General features: G+C 37.0%; 1 protein-coding gene across 3 annotated transcripts in view; it reads left to right on the top strand.

Moving 5' to 3' along the window:
* Positions 1 to 22,137, top strand: part of LOC137653216 (uncharacterized) — a 207,568-nt gene extending 185,431 nt beyond the window's left edge. For all 3 annotated transcript variants that reach the window (XM_068386589.1, XM_068386584.1, XM_068386597.1), the window contains exon 4: positions 21,246 to 22,137. In XM_068386589.1, the coding sequence (XP_068242690.1) occupies positions 21,246 to 21,425 (180 nt within the window). In that variant the 3' untranslated portion in view covers positions 21,426 to 22,137. The remainder of the gene's footprint in view (positions 1 to 21,245) is intronic.
* Positions 22,138 to 23,195: the final 1,058 nt, after the last annotated feature.

Genomic DNA, 23,195 nt, shown 5'->3' with positions numbered 1-23,195 from the left:
ACTACCACTGGAGAGCTATGGCATCTTTTGACTGGCCAGACAGTACTACATTGGATTATTGGTCACTCCGGGGTCACCAATGTGACGTGCCAAGAATAGGTTGTGAGTCAAAGGCGAGATGAATGCAACTTACTCTTGGCACATCACAGATCTTTCTCTCTGGTTACCGTTCATTTTCCCTTTGTCTACACACACATCGAATAGGCTGGTCTATCTTTACTTATTCTCCTCTGTCCTTATATACCTGACAACACTTGAGATTACCAAACAATTCAGCTTCACCCAAGGGGTTACTGCACTGTAATTGTTCAGTGGCCACTTTCCTCTTACTAAGGGTAGAAGGGACTCTTTAGCTATGGTAAACAGCTCTTTTAGGAGAACTCTCCCAAATCAAAACCATTTTTCTCTAATCTTGGGAAGTACCGTAGCCTCTGTACATGGTTTTCTCTGTCTTGGGTCAGAGTTCTCTTGCTTGAAGGTACACTCGGGCATACTATTCTAGCTTATATCTCTTCCTCTTTTTTTTTTAAAGTTTATAGTTTATGTAGTAGGTATTTATTTCAATGTTGTTACTGTTTTTAGAATACTTTATATTTCCTTTTTTTCTTACCTCACTGGGCTATATCCCTCGTTGGAGCCCCTAGGGTTGAAGCATCTTGCTTTTCAAATTAGTGTTGTAGCTTATCAAGTAATAATAATAATAATAATAATAATAATAATAATAATGATAATAATAATAATAATATAGACTTGATCGGTAGGAGTACCCCACTTTCATGAGATGAAAACCTCACAAGCTTGGTAAATTTCCTAGATAGGAAATTAAAATGCCCCCATGGACTTCCATGGTAAGAATACCCCACTTCCATGGGAGGAATATCCCTTCCCTGGCTGGGATACCCTCTTCCTTGGTAGTAATACCCCTCTTCCTTGTTACATATACCCCACATCTAAGGGAGGAATACCCCACATATATGGGAGGGATACCCCACATGCCCGGTAGGATTGCGCCACTTCCTAGTTGGGAATATCCCTCTTCCTTGTAACATATATAGAACTCCCTTTATACACACACACTTTTTGGTAGGAAGTCCCCCTTCCTTGGTACATACAAACCACTTCCTTGGTTAGAATTCCTCACTTCCATGGTAGGAATACCGCACTTCTGTGATAGGAATATCTCAGTTCCATGGTAGGAAGACATCACTTCCTTGATAGCAATGCTGCCCTTTCTTGGGATGCATACCTCACTTCAATGGTAGGAATGCCCCACTCCTACGGCAGGAATACACCACTTCATTGGTAGCAATGCTGACTTTTCTTGGGACACATACCCCACTTCCATGGCAGGAATGCCTCATTTTCCTGGCACATATACACCACTTCCGTGGCAGGAATACCCCACTACTTTTGTACATACACACCACTTTCTGGGTAGGAATGGCCCCTTCCTTGGTAAGAATTCCCCACATCCAAGGTTGGCATACTCCAGTTCTATTGTAGGAATACCTCACTGTTATGGGATGAATACCCCAGTTCCATGGTAGGAACAGACTACTTCCATGGTAGGAATACACCGCTACCATGTTAGGAGAAAACAACTTCCATGGTAGAAATGCACCACTTCCATGGTGGGAATGCACCACTTCTTATTATTTATTATCTTTATTATTATTATTTATTATCTGTATTATTATTTTTCATTTATTAGTACAGTGGTACCTCTACATACGAATTTAATCCGTTCCAGAACCAACTTCGGATGTAGAAAATGTTCGGATGTAGAAACAAATTTTCCCATAAGAATACATTGAAATAGGATTAATCTGTGGTTGAGCCCAAAAACCTATGATAACTTCTTAATAAACTACTACACATAATTTCCCATGAGAATAATGCACACTAAATTAGATAATAGACATTTAAATAAGAAGAATTAGCAAAAAATGATAAATAAGAAATGGGTTTTTAGCGTCACTTTACCTTAGAAACTCCAGCGCAGGTGGTGATGGTCTTGCTACGCAGAGAGGAGACGGACGGGCGGCGAGGAGGTAGAGAGGTTAACTACGATAAACGTACACTACCGTAACTTATTCTAACTTACACTAAGTGAACTTTAACATAACTTAGCTTATTTTTTTTTTATTTTCATATTTTAAATTTTTTTTTACATTTTCTTTTTTTCTTTTTGATGATTAATTTTAATCACTTTCACTCTCTACACTTAAAATTGACTGAATTTCTTTCGCTTCACTCTTTGCCGTTTTCTTTGTTTCACTTTCTTCCGCTTCACTCTTTGCCGTTTTCTTCGAATCACGTACATCCTCTTCATCACGAGTTCGCTTCGTAGTTTTTTAAAGAAATTATCGATAGATAATTGCTTGGTACGGCTTTTCAGAATGTTTCGAAAGGGAGTTAGGCAAACATCATCGAACTGCGAAACTACATGACAAACCTGCAATTTTTTTGGGTGGTATTTGTCGATGAAGTCGACCACGTCTTGATATTTTCCTAACACTTCTTTTATATGCGTCGAACCTAACACATGTTCTACCTCCTTGCTCCCTTCCTCGTCATCACTCATGTGCTCAGACATAGCATGGAGTTCCTTGAGCTCCTCTGTGGTACGTTTGTCGTGATGTTCGGCGACGAGTTCCGTAACGTCATCTGCGTCGACCTCCAGACCCATGGACTTGCCAAGGGAGACGATTTCCTCTACGGCTTCCGCTGCACCCACCACGGGATCAGGTTCGGGGTCAAAACCTTCGAAATCTCGGGAAGAAACTGCATCAGGCCACAGCTTCTTGAGGGTCCGTCGAGTTAATCCCACCCAAGCCTGATCTATGATCTTCAAGCAGTGCACGATGTTGAAGTGGCTCCTCCAAAATTCACGCAAAGTTAAGTTGGTGCTTTGCGTGACATTAAAGCACTGCTTAAATAAGTGCTTGGTGTACAGCTTCTTAAAATTAGAGATGACTTGCTGGTCCATGGGCTGGAGGATAGAGGTGGTATTCGGTGGAAGATACAGCCCCTTTATGAATTTAAATTCATCGAAGATATCATCTTCAAGTCAGGGGGGGGGGGGTGAGCGGGTGCATTGTCAAGGCATAGCAGGCACTTTAAAGGCAATTTCTGTTCATGAAGATACTTCTTCACAGAAGGGCCGAAAACTTGGTTAACCCATTGCACAAAGAATTGCCTAGTGACCCAGGCCTTCGAGTTGGATCGCCAGAAAACATGAAGCTGGTCCTTATCGACGTTGTGTGCCTTAAAGGCCCTAGGGTTCTCGAAATGGTAAACCAGTAAGGGCTTGACTTTAAAGTCCCCGCTAACGTTGGCACATAGGGCAAGAGTCAACCGATCCTTCATTGGCTTATGCCCAGGCAATTTCTTCTCTTCGGCGGTGATGTAGGTTCGACTGGGCATCTTCTTCCAAAACAGCCCGGTTTCATCACAATTAAACACTTGCTACTCTACGTAGCCTTCTTCCTGCACGATCCTTTCAAAGTTCTTGACAAAGTCAGCTGCAGCCTTTTGTGTCCGCACTAGCAGCCTCTCCGCGGCGAACAACTGAATGAATCCCGGACCGTTTCTTAAATTTCTCAAACCAGCCACGAGATGCCTTGAAATCATCTGAGGAAGGCTCGGTTGAACTCTCCCCAGCATCACCCCCTGAGCTCTCCTCCTTCAAGTCCGTAAAGATGGCGTGCGCCTTCTCGCAGATGACGGTCTCGGTGATGGTGTAGCCAACGATCTCTCTGTCCTTGATCCACACTAGCAGAAGTCGTTCCATCTCTTCTATGATAGGGCTACGGCGTTTTGAAATTATGGTGATCCCCTTAGAAGGATTCACTGCTTTAATAGCTTCCTTCTGTTTAAGGAATGTCGAGATCGTCGACATATTACGGCCATGCTGTTTAGCAAGTTCACTCACGCGGACGCCACGCTCATGTTTTTCAACAATTTCCTGCTTAACGTCTAAAGATAGCATTTCCTTCTTCCTTTTCTCACCACTACCACTTGCAAAACTAAGCCTTTTAGAACCCATGCTTTACGTAAATTACCGTTAAGGATGCACGTAAAAAATCACAATTAAAACACAGTTAATAGTAGAACGCACAGGGCACAACCGCAAGAAGCCGACGAGAACAGAGGACTGACCCGAGCGCCGCTAATTGAGGGTCCCTCCGAGGTTGAAGTGCTGCCTTCTATCGGCGGAAATAAAAAACACTTCAGGCGCTATGAGCACCGACTACGCGTACGAGTATTGTTTACTTCGGGTGTTGAAAAAAACATTCGGGTGTAGAGTAGGAACGTGTTCGAATTGTACTTCGCGTGTAGAAAAATTCGGATACAACCGGTACGACGAAAATTGCTTACTTCGTGTGTCGAAATAAAATTCGGGTGTAGAGTCAAAAATTGCTCGAATTTTACTTCGGATGTTGGAAAATTCGGATGTAGATACGTTCGTGTGTAGAGGTTCCACTGTATTTATTATTACTACTTTTTATTAGTATTATTAGTTATTATTATTATTCATTATTATTCATTATATATTTATTATTATAATTTATTATTATTATTTATTTTATCGACATTTATTATTATCATTTATTATTAATATAATTTATTTATATTTATCATTTATTACTTATTACTTATTATTTATCATTTATTATTATTTATTATTATTAATATTACTTATTAATATTATTAATATTAATATTATTGATATTTATATTATTAATATTATTACCATTAATATTATTGATATCATTAATGTTATTATTATTATTAATATTAATGATATAAATATTGATATTGATATGAATATTGATATCATTTATTAATATTATTATTAGTATTGATAATATAAATGTTACTATTATTAATATTATTAGAATTGATATTAGTATTATTATTAGTAGGCATAACAGCTTTTGTGTTCGATCTACCGGAATCCAGAAATGGGGGATTCTATCTTCGATTGTCTTCTTACCATTATGGCTAAGATACAAGAAGATGATAGGAAGGCTTCTTTTGGCTTTGTTAGTGATTTTAATGCTCATCATAGGGAGTGGTTAAGTTCTATCTCTCCTACCGATCGCCATGGCTTAAGAGCTTTAGACTTTGCCGCTGAATCAGGCTGTGAGCAAATCATAACTGAAGCTACTCACAGGTCTGTTAATTGCTTGGACCTCGTATACACAGACTCCCCTGGCGATATAACTAGTGAGGTTGGTTCTCCAGTCGGGACATCTGATCATGCTTTGATTTCATTAGTAGTGAAGACTGAGCAGCCTGTCCCTGATATATCATACTCTTGTAAAATTTATATGAAATCCCAAGCAGACTGGAATGGGATTTTGCATGATCTTTTGTGCTTGAATTGGTCACAACTATATAGTAGTGTAGATCCTGTTGTCCCTTTGAATGAGAATCTAGTCAACATAATTGATAGGCGTATCCCTTCTCGTGTGCTAAGGTACTGAGTGAAGGACAAACCGTGGTTCAATGATGATTGTAGACGTGTTTATTTGGAGAAGCAGGAGGCCTATCACCTTTTGAAAGGGTAACAGATCAGATTTGACCTGGAACAACTATACTCAGCTTCGAGCTTTTGCTCAGAGTTTTTGCCTCAACTGAACAGGAGTACAATTTAACCATAAAAGAAACCCTTTCTGGTACAAATTAGGAACATAAATGGTGGTCTACCCTTAAATGTGCACTCTTTGGGGTCGATGCAACAGTTTCTTCTTCATTTAAACTAGATTGCTCAGTCACTCACTGTCCAAAGGAAAAGGCAACCCTTTTGGCTGACGTTTTTGACAGTAAACAGAGTAATGAAAAACTTAAACTTCCTCATTCCTGTTTTCCTGAGGCTAAACTAACTAGTTTAGCTTTTCGATCTCGTGAGATTAAAGCTCTGTTGATGGACCTTGATGCTTATGGAGGTGTAGACCCAAATGGTATTTTTCCTTTGTTTTTTTATAAAGACAGCAGATTTCTTAGCTCCAAAGTTATGTTATTTTGCACAAGTTAGCTAGAAGAGGAGCTTTTAGCACTTGTTGGAGAATTGGTAATGTTACTCCTCTATGTAAATGTGTTTGTGGTAGCTCAAGTCCCACTGATTACTGCCCAATTTCCATAACACCCATATTATCTAAAATTTTTGAACGTCTTCTGGCAAAACGTCTTAATAGGTTTGCTGAAGGTAATCATCTACTCCCTAGTTTGCAATTTGGTTTTCGTAAAGGCCTTGGAGCATGTGATGCCCTTCTTACAATCTCCAATGCTGTACAGAAATCCCTTGATTGTGGTCAGGAAGTTCGTATGATTGGCCTTGATTTTAGTGCTGCCTTTGACCATGTTACTCATGAGGCCTATGTTTTCAAACTGAAACAGTTGGGAATGGGTGGGTCGTTTCTTAGCATTATTATTGATTTTTTAGGTAATAGATCTCAAAGAGTTGTTGTTGATGGGCACCATAGTGAGTATAGGAATGTGATATCCGGTGTTCCACAGGGTAGTGTTCTTGGCCCATTACTTTTCATACTATATACACATGACATGTGGTTTGACCTCGAAAACAAGCTTGTTGCATATGCAGATGATGCTACTCTCTCTGCATCAATTCCATCCCCTGAATGTAGATCTGGGGTTGGTGAATGCCTTAATAAAGATTTAGCTAAAATTAGTGCATGGTGCAAATTATGGGGTATGAAGTTTAATCCTAACAAAACTCAAAAGTATGATTGTAAGTAGGTCAAGGACGGTGACTCCTCAACATCTGGATCTCAGTATTGATAATGTTTCTTTAAATTTGTATGATTCTTTTAAAATTTTAGGTGTGATTCTCGACAGCAAATTTACTTTAGAGAAACACATTAGGTCTGTGTCTTCTTCAAATGCTTAAAAAATTGGCTTATTGAGAAAGTCTTACAAGATTTTTGGTGATCAATCTATTCTGAAGAAGTGTTTTAATTCTTTCATTCTACCTTGTTTTGAGTATTGTTCTCCTGTCTGGTGTTCAGCTGCTGATTCTCATCTTAGTTTGTTGGACAGAAACTTACGGTCTATTAAATTTCTTATTCTTGATCTAGGTATTAATTTTTGGCACCGTCGTTCAATTAGTTCATTATGCATGTTGCATAAGATTTTTCATAACTCTGACCATCCGTTACATTCAGATCTCCCTGGACAATTCTATCCTGTTCGTAATACTAGGCAGGCAGTTAATTGTAATATCCAGGTATTCTCCATCACGAAGATCAATACTACACAGTATTCTAGTAGTTTTATCCCAGCTGTTACCAAGTTGTGGAATGATCTTCCTTATCGAGTAGTTGAATGAGTAGAACTTTGAAAGTTCAAAGTTGGAGCAAATGTTTTTATGTTGACCAGACTGACATGAGTTTTTTTATAGTTAATATATGACATATCTGTTTTTGACGTTGTTAATAGTTTATATAGGACATATCAGTTTTGACGCTGTTACTGTTTGTAGTATGATATATTGTTAATTTATTCTCATCATTTATTTATTTCCTTATTTCCTTTCCTCACTGGGCTATTTTTCCCTGTTAGAGCCCTTGGGCTTTTGGCATCTTGCTTTTCCAACTAGGGTTGTAGCTTGGCTAGTAATAATGATAGTAATATTAATACTATTAATATTAATATTATCAATATCAATAATATTAATATTATTAATATCAATAATATTATTAATGTTAATATTAATATAAATATTACTATTCTTATTCTTTATTATTATTATTATTATTATTTATATTATTAATAATAGTAATATTGATATTATTAATCTTAATATTACTAAAAATATTAATATTTATATTGATATTAATATTAGTATTATTATTAGTATTATTAAGAGTAATGTTAATATTATTGATATTGTTATTATTAGTAGTAATATCAATATCAATATTAGTATGATTAATGGTGGTATTAATATTAATAATATTGATATCAGTATTATTGATATTAATATTATTAATATTGATATTATTAATATTGTTATAATTAATAATATTAATATTGATACTATTAATATTATTGATATTATCAATATTAATATTAATATTGATAGTAATTAATATTTTCAATATTATTAATAATATTATTATTGATATTGTTAATGTTAATATTAATAGTGATATTATTAATATTAATATAATTAATTTTTATATCAATATTGTCAATGTTATTATTGGTATTATTTTCAATATATTATTATTATTATGATTAGTATTATTAATATTTTTAATATTATTTGTATTATTATCATTAATATTAATACTATTAATATAAATGTTATGAATATTATTATTATTATTATTATTATTATTATTATTATGGTTTTTTATTATTATTGACATTATTATTGATATTAATATTCTTAATATTAGTAATATTAATATTATTATTATAAATTATAATATTATTTTTATAAATAGTATTAATATTATTATTAATCATAATATTAATATTTTTTATTAATATCATTCTTATTATTGTTATTATTATTATTATTATTATTAATATCAATATCAATATGATTAATATCAATATCAATTTTATTATTATTGATTTTAATATTACTATTCATATTAATAATATTATTACTATTAATATTAGTAATGTTAATATTATCAATATCAATATTAATGTTAATATTGATATGATCAATATTAATGTAATTAATGATATTAATATTATCATTATTGTTCTTAATATTATAATTATTAATATTATTAATATAATTAATATTATTAATATCAACATTATTAATAATATTCTTGATAATATTAATGTTATTAATATTATCATTATTAACAATAATATTATCAATATCAATATTATTAATATTAATATTATTAAAGAATATTATTAATTTTAACAATTATAAGAATATTAATAATAAGAATATTAATATTATTAATAATAATAATAAAAATAATAATAATGATAATGATAATAATAATAATAATTTTGAAATTAATAATATCAATATAATTAATACTAATGATAATATGAATATTGATATTATAAATATTATTAAATAAATTAGTATTAATATTCATATAAATATAATAATATTAATATTATTAATATTAATATTTTTATAATATAAATATTTATAATAATAATGATGATAATAATAATAATAATAATATTAATAGTAATAGTTATAATAGTAGTAATAATAGTAATACTAAAATATCAAAATTAATATCAATATTAATAATAACAGTAATATTAATATTAATATTAATAATATTTTTATTGATATTATTAATACTATTAATAATAGTATTAATAATATAAAAAAATATTAATAATTAAATTAATAATAATAATAATAATAATAATAATAATATTGTTATTAAAAATATTGTTATTGATATTATTGACATTAATATCAGTAATAATTATATTGATATTATTATTATTATTATTTTTATTATTAATAATAATAATAATAATAATAATAATAATAATAATGACTATTATCTTATAATAATAGTAATATCAATAATATAAAATAATAATAATAATGATAATAATAATAATTAGTAATGTTAGTTATAATTATATTGATATTAATTATATTAATATAAGTAATATTAATAATGATAATAATATTAATAATAATATTAATAATAATAATAGTATTAATAATATTTTTAATAATATTTTTAATAATATTATTATTATTATTATTATTATTGAATAATGATATTGATATTAATTTTAACAATAATAATGAGAATATCAATAATAATAATAATAAAAATTTTAATGATTATTAATAATATTGATAATAATAATAATAATGATAATAATATTTATAATAATATCATTAATAATAATAATAATAATTATTTTTATATCAATATTAATAATATTAATGATAATAATAATCACATTGATATTAATATTAATAATAGTAATATTATTATTATTAATATCAATATTAATATTAATATTAATATTAACATCAATATTAATATTATTATCAACATCAATATTAATATTATTATCAACATCAATATTAATATTATTATCAACATCAATATTAATATTATTATCAACATCAATATTAATATTATTATCAACATCAATATTATTATTAAGATTAATAATAATGATAGTAATATTAATATTAACAAAGTTAAATAAGACTACATCATATTAAAAATGGAGTAAGGAGAAAAAATTTGCGGTTTTGGTGGCCTGGTGATTGCCAGCCTGGGGTTTGAGTCCCGCCCAAACTCCTTAGTTCCTTTGTTTGGTCGCTGTAACCTCATCGTCCTTGTGAGCTAAGGATGGGTTTTGAGGGAGCCTATAGATTTATTTGCTGAGTCATCAACAGCCATTGCCTGGCCCTCCTTGGTCCTATCTTGGATGGAGAGGGGGCTTGGGTGCTGATCATTTGTAATATGGTCAGTATCTAGGGCATTGTTCTACTTGATAGGGCAATGCCACTGTCCCTTGCCTCTGCCATTCATGAGCGACCTTTAAACTCTTAATATATGTAGCAATTGCTACTCTACGGGCAGAAATGGGAATGCTGGAAATGACGACTTTATATAGCAAGAGGAAGGCTAAGGTTTGGGAAAGGAATATAGAGGGAAAGAAATTATTTGTTGAAGAAAATTCCATAAAATACGAAAGAGTGAAAGTAATAGATGGATGAAAGACTAGGAAATGGATGAAAGATCTGGATATGAAAAGTAGAACCTTTAGGAAAATGGGAATTGAATAGATCAAGGCCAAGATTGGAGAAGTAGATAGTAAAAAATGGAAGCGAGAGTTAGAAGAAAAAAAAATTAGGCTAGAATTATAAGTACAAGAAGGTCAAGTAGGTGACGAAATGTTTTATGACAAACCCGATTCAGTATGTATAGTCCAATGGCCAACTGCTTAAGATTAAATGATAGAAGACCTCGCCCATTTCTTACTTTACTAAGAAGAAAAATAAAATAATGACAGCAATCATATAAATAGGAAAATGAGATAATAGGCATAGTTTTTGTTTTAACGAAGATGGATTCAAAAAAGATAAAAAAAAATATTTATATCAAATGTGGAAAAAGAAGAAATTGAAAGAACTAGAATAAAGAAGAAAATTAAGGAGGTAACAATGAAAAGGCAAATCCCTCCACCCAACACCTGAACTTGATATGAATACCCCACTTCCTTGCTACATATACCTCATGTCCATGGTTCATGTACTCCACTTCCTTGAAAGGAATACCCCACCTCTGGATACGAATGCCTCACTTCCTTGATACAAATGCCCCACTTCCTTGATAGGAATACCCGAATTCCTGGGTATGAATGCCCCACTACTTTGGTACGGATGCCCCACTACTTTGGTACAAATGCCTCACTTCCTTGGTACAAATGCCTCACTTCCTTGGTACGAATGCCTCGCTTCCTTGATACGAATGCCATGCTTCCTTGATACGAATACCCCACGTCCTTGGTACGAGTTACCCACGTCCCTGGTACGAGTGACCCACGTCCCTGGTACGAGTGACCCACGTCCCTGGTACGAGTGACCCACGTCCCTGGTACGAGTGACCCACGTCCCTGGTACGAGTGACCCACGTCCCTGGTACGAGTGACCCACGTCCCTGGTACGAGTGACCCACGTCCCTGGTACGAGTGACCCACGTCCCTGGTACGAGTGACCCACGTCCCTGGTACGAGTGACCCACGTCCCTGGTACGAGTGCCCCACGTCCCTGGTACGAGTGCCCCACGTCCCTGGTACGAGTGCCCCACGTCCCTGGTACGAGTGCCCCACGTCCTTGGTACGAGTACCCCAAGTCCTTGGTACGAATCCCCCCTTCCTTGTTATGAATGCCTTACTTCCTTGGTACAAACACCCCACGTCCTTGGTGCGAATGCCCCACGTACTTGGTACGAGTGCACCACGTCCTTGGTAAGAATGCCTTGCTTCCTTGGTACGAATACCCCATGTCCTTGGTACAAATACCCCACGTCTTTGGTACAAATACCCCACGTCTTTGGTACGATGTCCCATTCCCTTGGCACTAATACCCCAGTTCCTTTAGACATAATCCCTATTTCGTGGTACCTATACCCTGTTTCCTTGGTAGGAATACCCCATTCCCTGGGTACGAAAGCCACACTTCCTTGAGTCATATATCCGACTTTCCTGAGAGGAATGCTTCATTTTCTTGGTCCATATACCCCGCTTTCTTGGTAGGAATAACCCACTTCTTGGGTACGAATGCCTCACTTCCTTGTTACGAATACCCCTCTTCCTTTAGACATATACCCTATTTCCTTTGTACCTATACCCCGTTTCCTTGGAACGAATGCCCCACTTCCTTGGCACATGTATCCAACTTCCCTGAGAGTAATAACCCACTTCCTTGGTACAGGTACATATACCCCACTCTCTTGGTAGGAATAACCCACTTCCTAGGTATGAATGCCTCACTTCCTTGTTATGAATATCCCCCTTCCTTGTGACATGTACCCCACTTTTTTATGGGAATACCCCACTTCCTTGCTACATATACCCCACTTCCTTAGTTCATATACCCCCACTTCCTTGATAGGAATACCTCATATACCCTGCTTCTCCGATAGGAATACCCCACTTCCTTGCTACATATACCTCCTGTCCTTGGTACACATACCCCACTTCCTTGATAGGAATACCTCATAAACCATGCTTCCCTGGTAGGAATAACCCACTTCCTTGTGACATATATCCCACTTCTTTGGTATATATACCTCGCTACCTTGGTAGGAATACTGTATGTGGTCTGGTACAGCCGGCTACCTCGTGAGTCACGAGGACCTGTCAAACCAAGACTCCATGCAGTCCCTACAGGAAGTCCTGGCTGCTGGGGCCAAGACAATGGACTTCCTAAGACTTCCTAACTGCTACTACAGCGACCATATGGGGCAATTGGTTTCTCCAAAGGAGGGAATCAGTAGTTTCCAGACTCCATAGGATCATCGGAAAGGCCGAGAGATCAGATTTGAGAAACTCTGACCTTCTACAACCTCTTCTCTTTTCTAAGCAAGCAGTTTCCTCTACTTTAGATACTTGGAGGAAAGAGACTCAGGACACCGCGATGCAAAAGGCTGCTTCCTTTTCGCACAATGCAGCAGCAGCCAACTCCACAACCTAAGGCCACAATCGCGGCTCCACTTCCAGCTAAGAGCTTCAGCCGCCCCTCCTTTGTAGCCAAACCTATGGACAGAGGAAAGTTGGCTCCTCCCAAGGCTAAAGGCAGAGGGAGGAACCCTAAACAGAAATAGGGTCTCGGTTTCCCCCTTCCAGTGTGTAGGGTGGTGCCTGCAGGGGAGTTGGAGGAGGTGGAAAGCTATGGGGGCCATGAAAATGGACCATCAAGGTGCTTCGTTGGGGGTACTGCATCACCTTCATATGCTCTCCTCCTCCTCCTCATTCCTCCTCCGATCTCGTCCTCCCAGGTCCCTCGGATTTGCCTGAAACTGCCTGCCCCAGCTCAGGAAATCCAGAGCATGCTTCTGAAGGGCACCATCCAACAGGTCCCTAACTCCTCCCCGGGGTTTTTCAGTCGCCTCTTTCTGGTAGAGAAAGCCTCAGGGCGTTGGAGACCAGTAATCGATCTCTCAACCTTAAATCAGTTTGTGAAGCAGACGCCATTCGAAATGGAGATAGCAGCCTCCGTAATCCAAGCGGTGCCTCCAGGAGACTTTATGGCATCTGTGGACTTGGAAGACGCATATTTTCAAGTACCTATCCATCGCTCAGCTCGGAAATTCCTGAGCTATGTGGTTCAGGGTCGAAGCTTCGAATTCAAAGTACTATGCTTCGGTCTCTCGACCCCCCCACAAGTTTACAAGGGTTTTCGAATTCGTATCCTTCTGGGGGCACAAGCACAGGATACACCTGCTAAGGTATCAGGACGATTGGCTACTCCTGGCCACGTCCAGGGAACAAGCTCTGGATCACTTAAGGGGGCTTTTCGACCTTTGCAAGGATCTGGGGATTCTTGTAAACGTAGAGAAGTCTTGCTTGATTCCGACTCAAGTCTTGAACTATCTGGGGATGTCCATCTACACCAGGTAGGGAGAGTGTTCCCTTTGGAAGACAGACTTCTGAGACTGGAACACTTCATCGCCCAACTCTTGTCTCCACTGCCTCCTCCCGCCATTTTGTGGCAGTGTCTTCTGGGCCATCTTTCCTCCCTGGAAAAACTAGTTCCAGGTGGAAGATCAAGAATTCGAAGTCTCCAGTGGCATCTGAAGACCTGTTGGTCTCAAAGGAACGATTCCCCATTCTTGCCATTGGAGGTTCCAGCTCTTGTGATACAAGATCTTCATTGATGGTCAGCCAAAGAGAATACCTAGACGGGCATTCCTCTCCAAAGCCCTAATCCAAAGTTAAAACTCTTTTCGGACACGTCGCTATGAGGCTGGGGTTCCCACCTAGGCCTGGAGTTAGCATCAGGAGTCTGGTCTCCGATAGAGCAAACTCTCCATATAAATCACCTGGAATTGTTAGCAGCCTGGAAAGGCCTAAAATACTTTGTAGATCTACAAGGACGAGAGGTGGTTCTGATGAGCAACAACTCCACGACAATCTCGTATATCAACAAGCAAGGGGGCACGCTGGCAAGAGCCCTCTGTCTTGTAGCAGTACAGATTTGCCAGTGGGCGGAAGGTCACGACATTTCTCTCACAGCCAGGTTTATTCCGGGTCGGAGAAACATCGTGGCGGATCCACTATGCAGGCATCACCAAGTGTTGAATGGCAAATTTTCTTTGGATCTTCAAGTAGTGAAGGCAGTAATAGCATTGTGGGGTTTCCCCACAATAGACCTGTTCGGCACTTCTCTGAATGCGAAACTTCCCCGCTACGGTTCTCCAGTTCCAGATCATCAGGCAGCGCTCCAGGACCCCCTTCAACATTCTTGAGACAACCTGGATGCATACGCCTTTCCACCCTTTTGCCTGCTGAGAAGGGTGATCAACAAACTCAGGACCTCCCGGAACTGCAATCTAACCCTAATAGCTCCGGCATGGCCAAGCAGAGAATGGTACGCAGACCTTCTTTCCTTCTGGTTCAGGTTCCAAGGTTTCTTCCTCTGGAACCTCTTCTGCTGATGCAGCCACATAGTAGTGTCCCCCATAGGAGATTCCCTTGCTGAAGCTTCATGCCTGGATGCTGTCCAGTCATTCCTCAGACGCAGAGGCTTTTCAGAGAGAGTGGCTGAGCACATGTCCAGGCACCTGCGCCAATCTTCCTGAAACCTCTACCAAGCAAGATGGAGGGTGTTTGTAGCTTGGTGTAGAGGGCGAGGCATGTTTCCACTCGATCCCTCTCTTTAGTGGCGGCCATCCTTTTGTACCTCAGGGAGGAAAAGCTCCTCTCAGTCTCGGCGATTTAAGGGCTATCGCTCAGCTTTGAACCTCATCTGTAGACTGAGAGGGATTGACCTTTCCTCCTCGGAAGATATCGCATTGTTGATTCAAGGTTTTAAGCGATCTTGACCCCCAGTTGAGATTAGACCACCACCTTGGGACGTGTATTTGGTCTTACGTTCCTTGAAGGGTCCGCCCCATGAGCCATTAAATAGGGCTTCAGACTACTTTCTGACCCTTAAGACAGTCTTCCTGGTAGCTCTGGCCTCGGCTAAAGGGGTCGGTGAGCTACATGGTCTGTCTTACGACGTCACCCATTCTAGGGGATGAGGGGAAGTCTCTCTCAACTTCGTACCAGGGTTTGTGGCCAAGACTGTGAATCCTTCATCTGCCGATGAGAGGTTTCGAGAATTTCAGTTTTCCAGCCTCAATAAGGTAACACAGGATACAGACCAGTTGTTATTGTGCCTAGTCAGTGTGCTCAGGAAATATCTGAAGCGCACCAGACCTTTCAGACCAGACCTTTCAGACCACGTCTCCGTTATCTCTTCCTTAGTACCAACAAGGTAAAGAAGAGAATCTCTCACAACACCACCTCTTTCTGGCTCAAGAAAGTTATTGCGAGGGCTATTCACAGAGACCCAGAGGCAGCACAACTCAAAGCCCATCAAGTTAGGGTAGTGGCTGCCTCACTGGTGTTTAAGAGAAATTTCTCTGTCTCCCAAGTCTTGATAGCTGGGGTCTGGAAACACTAATCTACATTCACCGCTCACTATTCGAGTGACGTGACACATAGGTCTCTAGACACCTTTTCTATAGGGCCTATTTTGGCAGGTCAACAGGTGCTGTAGCTACCTTATGTCCTTTCAGGGGGCAGTAGCCATTGGTTTAGGATCCTGTGTTATACTAGGTTTTAAGGACATCCATCTATCTTCTTCGTTTCCTTCTCCCTCCCATCTGGGGATCCTAGTCTGTAGCCAGTTTCAGCTGGACTCGTCAATAGAAATAACATGAAACTCGTCTGATTCCTCTCACAGGGCATAAGTTATACTCGTCACGAGGTTTCCCCTTTTCAAGGTCGGGGGAATCCTAAGTATGAAGGGGTCCGAGTCGAATGTTCCTGATCCACTTCATCCTGAAACATTTGTTTCCACGAAGCTACAAACTTTCAGTTGTGCTAAGATTATGGGGATTTACAAAGAAATAAGATGTACAGGAGATTTAATCTTAGAGCCTAGTCTGAGGACTATCTTCCCTATGAGAGCCTAGTCTGAGGACTATCTTCCCTATGAATAGGGAACTCCCTGGCCATCCTAGCCTCAGGACTAAGTATTCTATAATAAAGAATTTGGGTTTTTATCAGTGTAGGAACAAATGACAAACTTATAACTGAGTTTGTGTTTTTCCTAACATACAAATCCAAATTCTTTACACAATTCTTCCCTCCATCACTGCCCCCTAGACAGTCCTAGCTAGAATCTGATTGAAGGTAAACAGTAGCTACCAACCAGTGGTCCCCCACCCCTAACAGGTGGATAACTACCTTGCCGGTCGTTAACGACCTTGTTAAGATTTTTCTGCCGTGTTTTCTAGCTCTTACTAGAATATCTCTTATAGTAAAGAATTTGGGTTATTATGAAAAATACAAACTTATAAGTTTGTCATTTTTTTTTTTTGTCTTTTTAAATATTTAATAATTTTTGTCATGATAATGCTAAAGAAATGCATAATATTCCTGGTTCTGGAGGGGGTGTGCGTACATTTCTCTTTTACAGCTAAACCATGCATTTCCCTTTTACATATGATGGCAATATTAAAAAGATGATGGGTAGAAATTTAGCACCTGGTACATTTTTTTCAATATGCAATTTTAATTCAGGGTCATTAGGCTGAAATGCTAATATTCAGATTTGACAGAATAACCAACCAGGAAATAGTCTTAGTGAAAAACACAGCCAACACACAAATAACATGTTTTAATGCCGCTTGCAAGATTTTTCAACCAAAAGAAGGTATTGTGATTTTTTAATAAAATTTCACTTTTAGTTTGAAAGCCACCAAACATTTTGAAAGCCTCCTGAGATAGTATTATACAAGTTGAAGAGATTAAACTTAATGAAATATATGCTTATGGAGTCCTTTCATCAGAAACATTTCCCATCTTTGATTTCAGTATAGTATATGGTCGGTGAAGGGGTAAATATTAGCCAAATTTTCCCCTGTCCCCCATAAAACGATTTTCATTAAAGCCATTAGGTGGATCTAATTCATAAAATACTCCATATATGAAGTTATTTTTGTGATCTGGATATAGGTTTTTTGAGGTCCAGGATTTGACTAGGACCTGTTTTAGCCCTTTTGGGGTTTACGGTAAAGAGTCGGAAAACCAGTTGATGAAGCAGTTCATTAATATTATTACTAGCTAAGCTACAACCCTAGATGGAAAAGCAAGATGCTGTAAGCCCAAGGGCTCCAGCAGGGAAAAATAGCTCAGCGAGGAAAGGAAACGAGAAAATAAACTAAAGAGAATTAATGAACAATTAGAATAAAAAACTTTAAGAACAGTAATAACTTTAAAATAGAACTTTCATATTAAAACTAAGAAATATTTAAAAAGAGAAAGAAATATGATAGAATAATGTGCCTGAGTGTACCCTCAAGCTAGAGAATTCTCCCCCCCCCCCCAAGACAATGGAAGACCATGTTACAGAAGCTTTTATGACACCCTAGACTAAAGATCAATGGTTTGATTTTGGAGTGTTCTTCTCATAGAAGAACTACTTACCATGGCTAAAGAGGATCTACTACTCCAGGAGCGTCCCCAACTCTGCATAACTTGCAGACAAAAGAGGTTGTCTGATGATATTCGAAACGACACGCTGAATGCTTTCAGAAAGAGGAGGAAAAGTACCAGGCATTTAGGAAAGTGAGGCTTGTGGAAAAAAACTTCATCACCAACACTATTCACTATGTACATATAAAAACAATGAAAGTCATCCACAGCAGGCAGCAGAAGACAATCAAATCAACAGTCAGGATGAACATGGCTGAGAGAAACGAGATTGACAGGGGAACGTGACCTCACAACCAATGAGCTCCTAGTTTAAGCTCTTCTCTCTTTAGAAGAGTCTTCCGTCCCTTTATTAAGAGTCCAATCATTTAATGTTGCAGCTGTAGGCAGGTCTTTTTACTTTGTTAGAAATTTATCTTTATAGAGAAAATTGACTGGATCCCTGTGAGGAACTATACTCGGGTTTTTTTATGTGGCGCATTTGCCCCGGCTCGCAGGGGTGCCTTTTTACCTCGGAAAGGTTTCCTACCAGCTAATTGGTTGGAGGAAATAATTCTAATCAATCAGCTAGTAAGAAAATTTTCCGAGTTAGAAGGGGATCCCTGCGAGTCAATGCGAATATACCTCATTAACCAAAATTGAGTATAACTTTGTTTTTCCCAGTCTTTAATGAGATCTTTATGCATTTTTTCTCAAACTTGGCTATATATTATTGACTGGGAATGTTGGAAATAACTATAATTTCTTGTAACAATTATTTTAAGTATGATTTATTTCTAATTTATCACATAACCAATTTGTGATCCAAATGTTATATTTCTGATTAAATTTGTATCATACCTATTATTTAGCATAGTTCAGTATAAATTGGTTTCAGAATTCTTAAATGCTGTATTCCCTCTCTGGCACTCGGCCAGTGAGGATTGTACTACAGTATATAAGCAAAAGAAAATTTCTCGGGGACCCAAGAGGATCCTGTTTAAGGGCACTGAACTGTGCCTGCCACACCTCGTGGACTTTTTCATGGTTAAATCTCATCTCGTCTCATCTTTTTCCATCGTCCTGAACCTATGTTGAACCCTTCTAACCATTTCTCGTGGGCTGCAATGGTGACATGGACATCAGAATCAATCATTCAGTCAATCAATTTCAAACTGAGTGAGTGAGTTGTATGTGTTAATCAGTGCTTTTGTGGACTTGGCATTCAATAATAAAAAGTTAAGGGTAAGAACTTATGAGACAACCTATATTTTGAATAGTACTCATATCGATCATTATGTTAATCAACTTCTCTCTCCCCGGGAAATGGTCGTCAACCTTTTTTTATTGCAGGTAAGATTCATGGATATTAAAAAGATTTCCAAACAAAAATATATCATCCCATACTTAATTCATATTGAAACTGTTTTCCTTCCTCTTCTATACTTTGGTTTAGGTGATATGTTAGATTAGGGGTCATTACTTTATAAATCTGAATCAAAGTTGTTGATTTTCTCCCGGGAACATTTTTCTTATTGGCAGTAAGAGGGATGAAAACAGTGGCGAGAGAGAACGTATACTTTTGCAAAAGTCATGGTTGGCACTTATTTAATAATCTATTTTATTCGAAGACTGCTATGGAAATGTTAGTTTTAAAAATCTGTTAGTTAATATATAATTTTTGTCAATGGTAAAAAATGAATAATTTCATTATACCTTTTCTATACCATCCCCTCTGACTCAAGTCATGAAGAGGATTATTGAAAAATAAGTAAGAGACTAACATTCATTTGACTGGAGCCAATTGGTCACAAATTTACTCTGGTCAATTGGTTCCATTGGGAGCAGTAGCATTTCTCAAACTATAAGTACACTGTACTGTACTGATTTTGTAACTGTTACGAAATAATCATAGTCATTTATTCAAGAAATAAACATGAAATTATAGTAATGTCTCAAAATAAACTAGGAACTAGATCAACCTAATTAATTTGATTGGCACTAGAAATATACTTTGCTTATACCAAAGATATGGGAAAACACAGGTAGTAGGTTGGTCAGGGCACCAGCCACCTGTTGAGATACTACTGCTCGAGAGTATGGAGTCCTTTGACTGGCCAGACAGTACTGTGGATTCTTCACTGGTTACAGTTCATTTTCCCTTTGCCTACTCATACTGTACACCGAGTAGTCTGGCCTATTCTTTACATATTCTCCTCTGTCCTCGTACACCTGACAACACTGAAATTACCAAAAAATTCTTTTTCACCCAAGGGGTTACTGCACTGTGATTGTTCCATGACCACTTTCCTCTTGGTAAGGGTAGGAGGGACTTTTGCTATGGTAAGCAGCTCTTCTAGGATAAGGACACTCCAAAGTCAATCCATTGGTTTCTAGTCTTGGGTAGTGCCATAGCCTCTGACCATGGTTTTCCACTGTCTTGGGTAGTGTCATAGCTTCTGTACCATGGTTTTCCACTGTCTTGGGTAGTGTAATAGCCTCTGTACCATGGTTTTCCACTGTCTTGGGTAGTGTCATAACCTCTGTACCATGGTTTTCCACTGTCTTGGGTAGTGTCATAGCCTCTGTACCATGGTTTTCCACTGTCTAGGGTAGTGTCATAGCCTCTCTACCATGGTTGTCCACTGTCTAGGGTAGTGTCGTAGCGTCTGTACCATGGTTTTCCACTGTCTTGGATTGGGTTAGTTCTCTTGCTTGAGGGTACACTCGGGCACACTATTCTATCTTATTTCTCTTCCTCTTGTTTTGTTAAAGTGTTTATAGTTTATATAGGAAATATTTTTTTTAAAGTTACTGTTCTTAAGATATTTTATTTTTCCTTAAGTTTCCTTTCCTCACTGGGCTATTTTCCCTGTTGGAGCCCCTGGGCTTATATCATCCTGCTTTTCCAGCTAGGGTTGTAGCTTAGCAAGTAATAATGATATGGTAATCCTTAGAAAAATTACAAATGTTGAACACTGTTTTTTAATAGGAATCCTTATTTGTAAAAATGTAGTAGACAGGGACTTTGACGGATTATTTCTTTTCAACAGAGCAATAAATCGGTGGTGAGACGCTATCTGCCATCACTTAAATCTCTAGTTGTTTTTAAAGAGGACAGTGATGACGAGTATGATGTTGGCCTCGAAGTTATGGGCGAGGAAGGTGATGACGTGGATCCAGCAGCATCCAAAGCGGATCCAGCAGAATCCAAGGAAAAGTGGATCCTCTGAAAAGAAGGAAGATCCACACTTGGTATCCTCCGTATGATTCCAGTCAGTAACTAGGATCCTTGAAAACGAAAAGAAGAATGTTTTGGAATTACTACGAATAATCAGAACTGTTAGTTTATAAAACGAAAGGGAGAAGAATGCTAAAAGGGCTAAGAGTTTTATGCACACACAATGTCAAGATATCAAAATGAAATTTGAACAGGGTTTACCATCACAACTAGCAATACCCGTTTCATGAACCAAAGTATATCTACCTCGATATTAGTGAATATGAACTAAATTTAGAGACCAATTGATATTTGTTAGTCCATTTTTTTTAAATAGCATAAATGTCAAGTTATGAGTTGTTGCAATCCGAAACAAGAATGGCTGCTGGTAGTTTATGAACTTTTATATTAAAACTTTAGATATTAATAAAATAAGTTGTACCGACGGTAACAAAAGATTTTTTTATTGAATGTAAAATTAGCTTGAAGATAAAGATTAAAAATATTTTAAGATTAGAAGAAGTGTTGATTCCACAATTGGTATAGAATTCTCCTAAAGTTTTTACAGTGACAAATATTTTCTAGTTTCCTGATTTGAGCACCTGATATAATGGTAATATATAAATATAATGGTAGTTTAGAAGTATTTTTTTAATATTATTTAATATGAGGATTTAAAGATCTATATAACACTAATTGCATAATAAAATGTTTGTGTGAAGAAAGTTTTTATTAACCAATGGAAGTATGCTTCTGGTGCCAAATATCAAATTCGTTGAAATAGAAGTACAGATAAGCTAAGTACTGTTAGCATTATGTAGTTTGCCATGGTTGCTTAAGTCTTGAGACGAGTGTAACCTTTAACGGTTTATTTTTGAAGAGGAAGCAACCATGGTGTTATTAGCGTAATGTACAGTTCTCATAATATTAGATTGAATTGTTTGGGGCCAAACCTGTTTGGTTCAGTTGAAAGTCATTTTTCACCTTTTCTATAATCTACAGTTGCAAAATAAATATATACATTTCAGGAAGGAGTAAGATGGTCTACAGGAAGGCCTATTTCAGTTTAGAAAACGAGGTAAACCCAAGAAAAATTTTCCATATAGACAAGCTATGCCCATGTTTGGAGACTTTCTGTACTAGAAAATATCACGTGAAATTGTGTGGACTTAGGGTGGAAAATATTCCCCCAAGTACTCTAGCCATGTAGCACAGATATTAAACGAGTAACCAATCGTTTTGGATAAACTATATTAGTATAAAAAATGCAAGTTAATAGGGAATTCCCGACAGAACTTTTAACTTAAAATTCTATAACTAGGAATCTTACAATACTAAATTCAATAGTAAGGGAGCTCATTCAGATGGATTCTCATATTCTGAATATTACTCTAGGTGAAGATTCAATCATCTATATGATATAATGTATCCCTAAAAACTAGAGATCTTTTATTAGAAATAGTTAAAAAATACCGAAAAACCAGCATTATGGTCGAGAGAAATGGAATATATGGATGTCATGTGTAAATCTGGAAAAGGAAAAGATGAAGAGTGGATTGGATACGATTTTTATAAAATTTTACATTACAGAAAATGCTTCTTTCTAGAGGGCATCATTGATGATGATATAAAGTGAATGGCATGGCTGTTATTCATTGATGACTACTGAAATGAAAGCGAAACTTGAGCAGCAACATAGGGTTATCACTAAACGTGGTCACATTCATAGGTGAAGCCACCTGGTGAATTAGGACATTTTTATGGGGATCGTTGCCCTAAAATT

Source organism: Palaemon carinicauda, chromosome 1 (assembly GCF_036898095.1).
Source record: "Palaemon carinicauda isolate YSFRI2023 chromosome 1, ASM3689809v2, whole genome shotgun sequence".
Lineage (NCBI taxonomy): Eukaryota > Metazoa > Arthropoda > Malacostraca > Decapoda > Palaemonidae > Palaemon > Palaemon carinicauda.
Note: the sequence above shows the minus strand (reverse complement) of the source record. Positions and strands in the feature narration are given on the sequence as shown.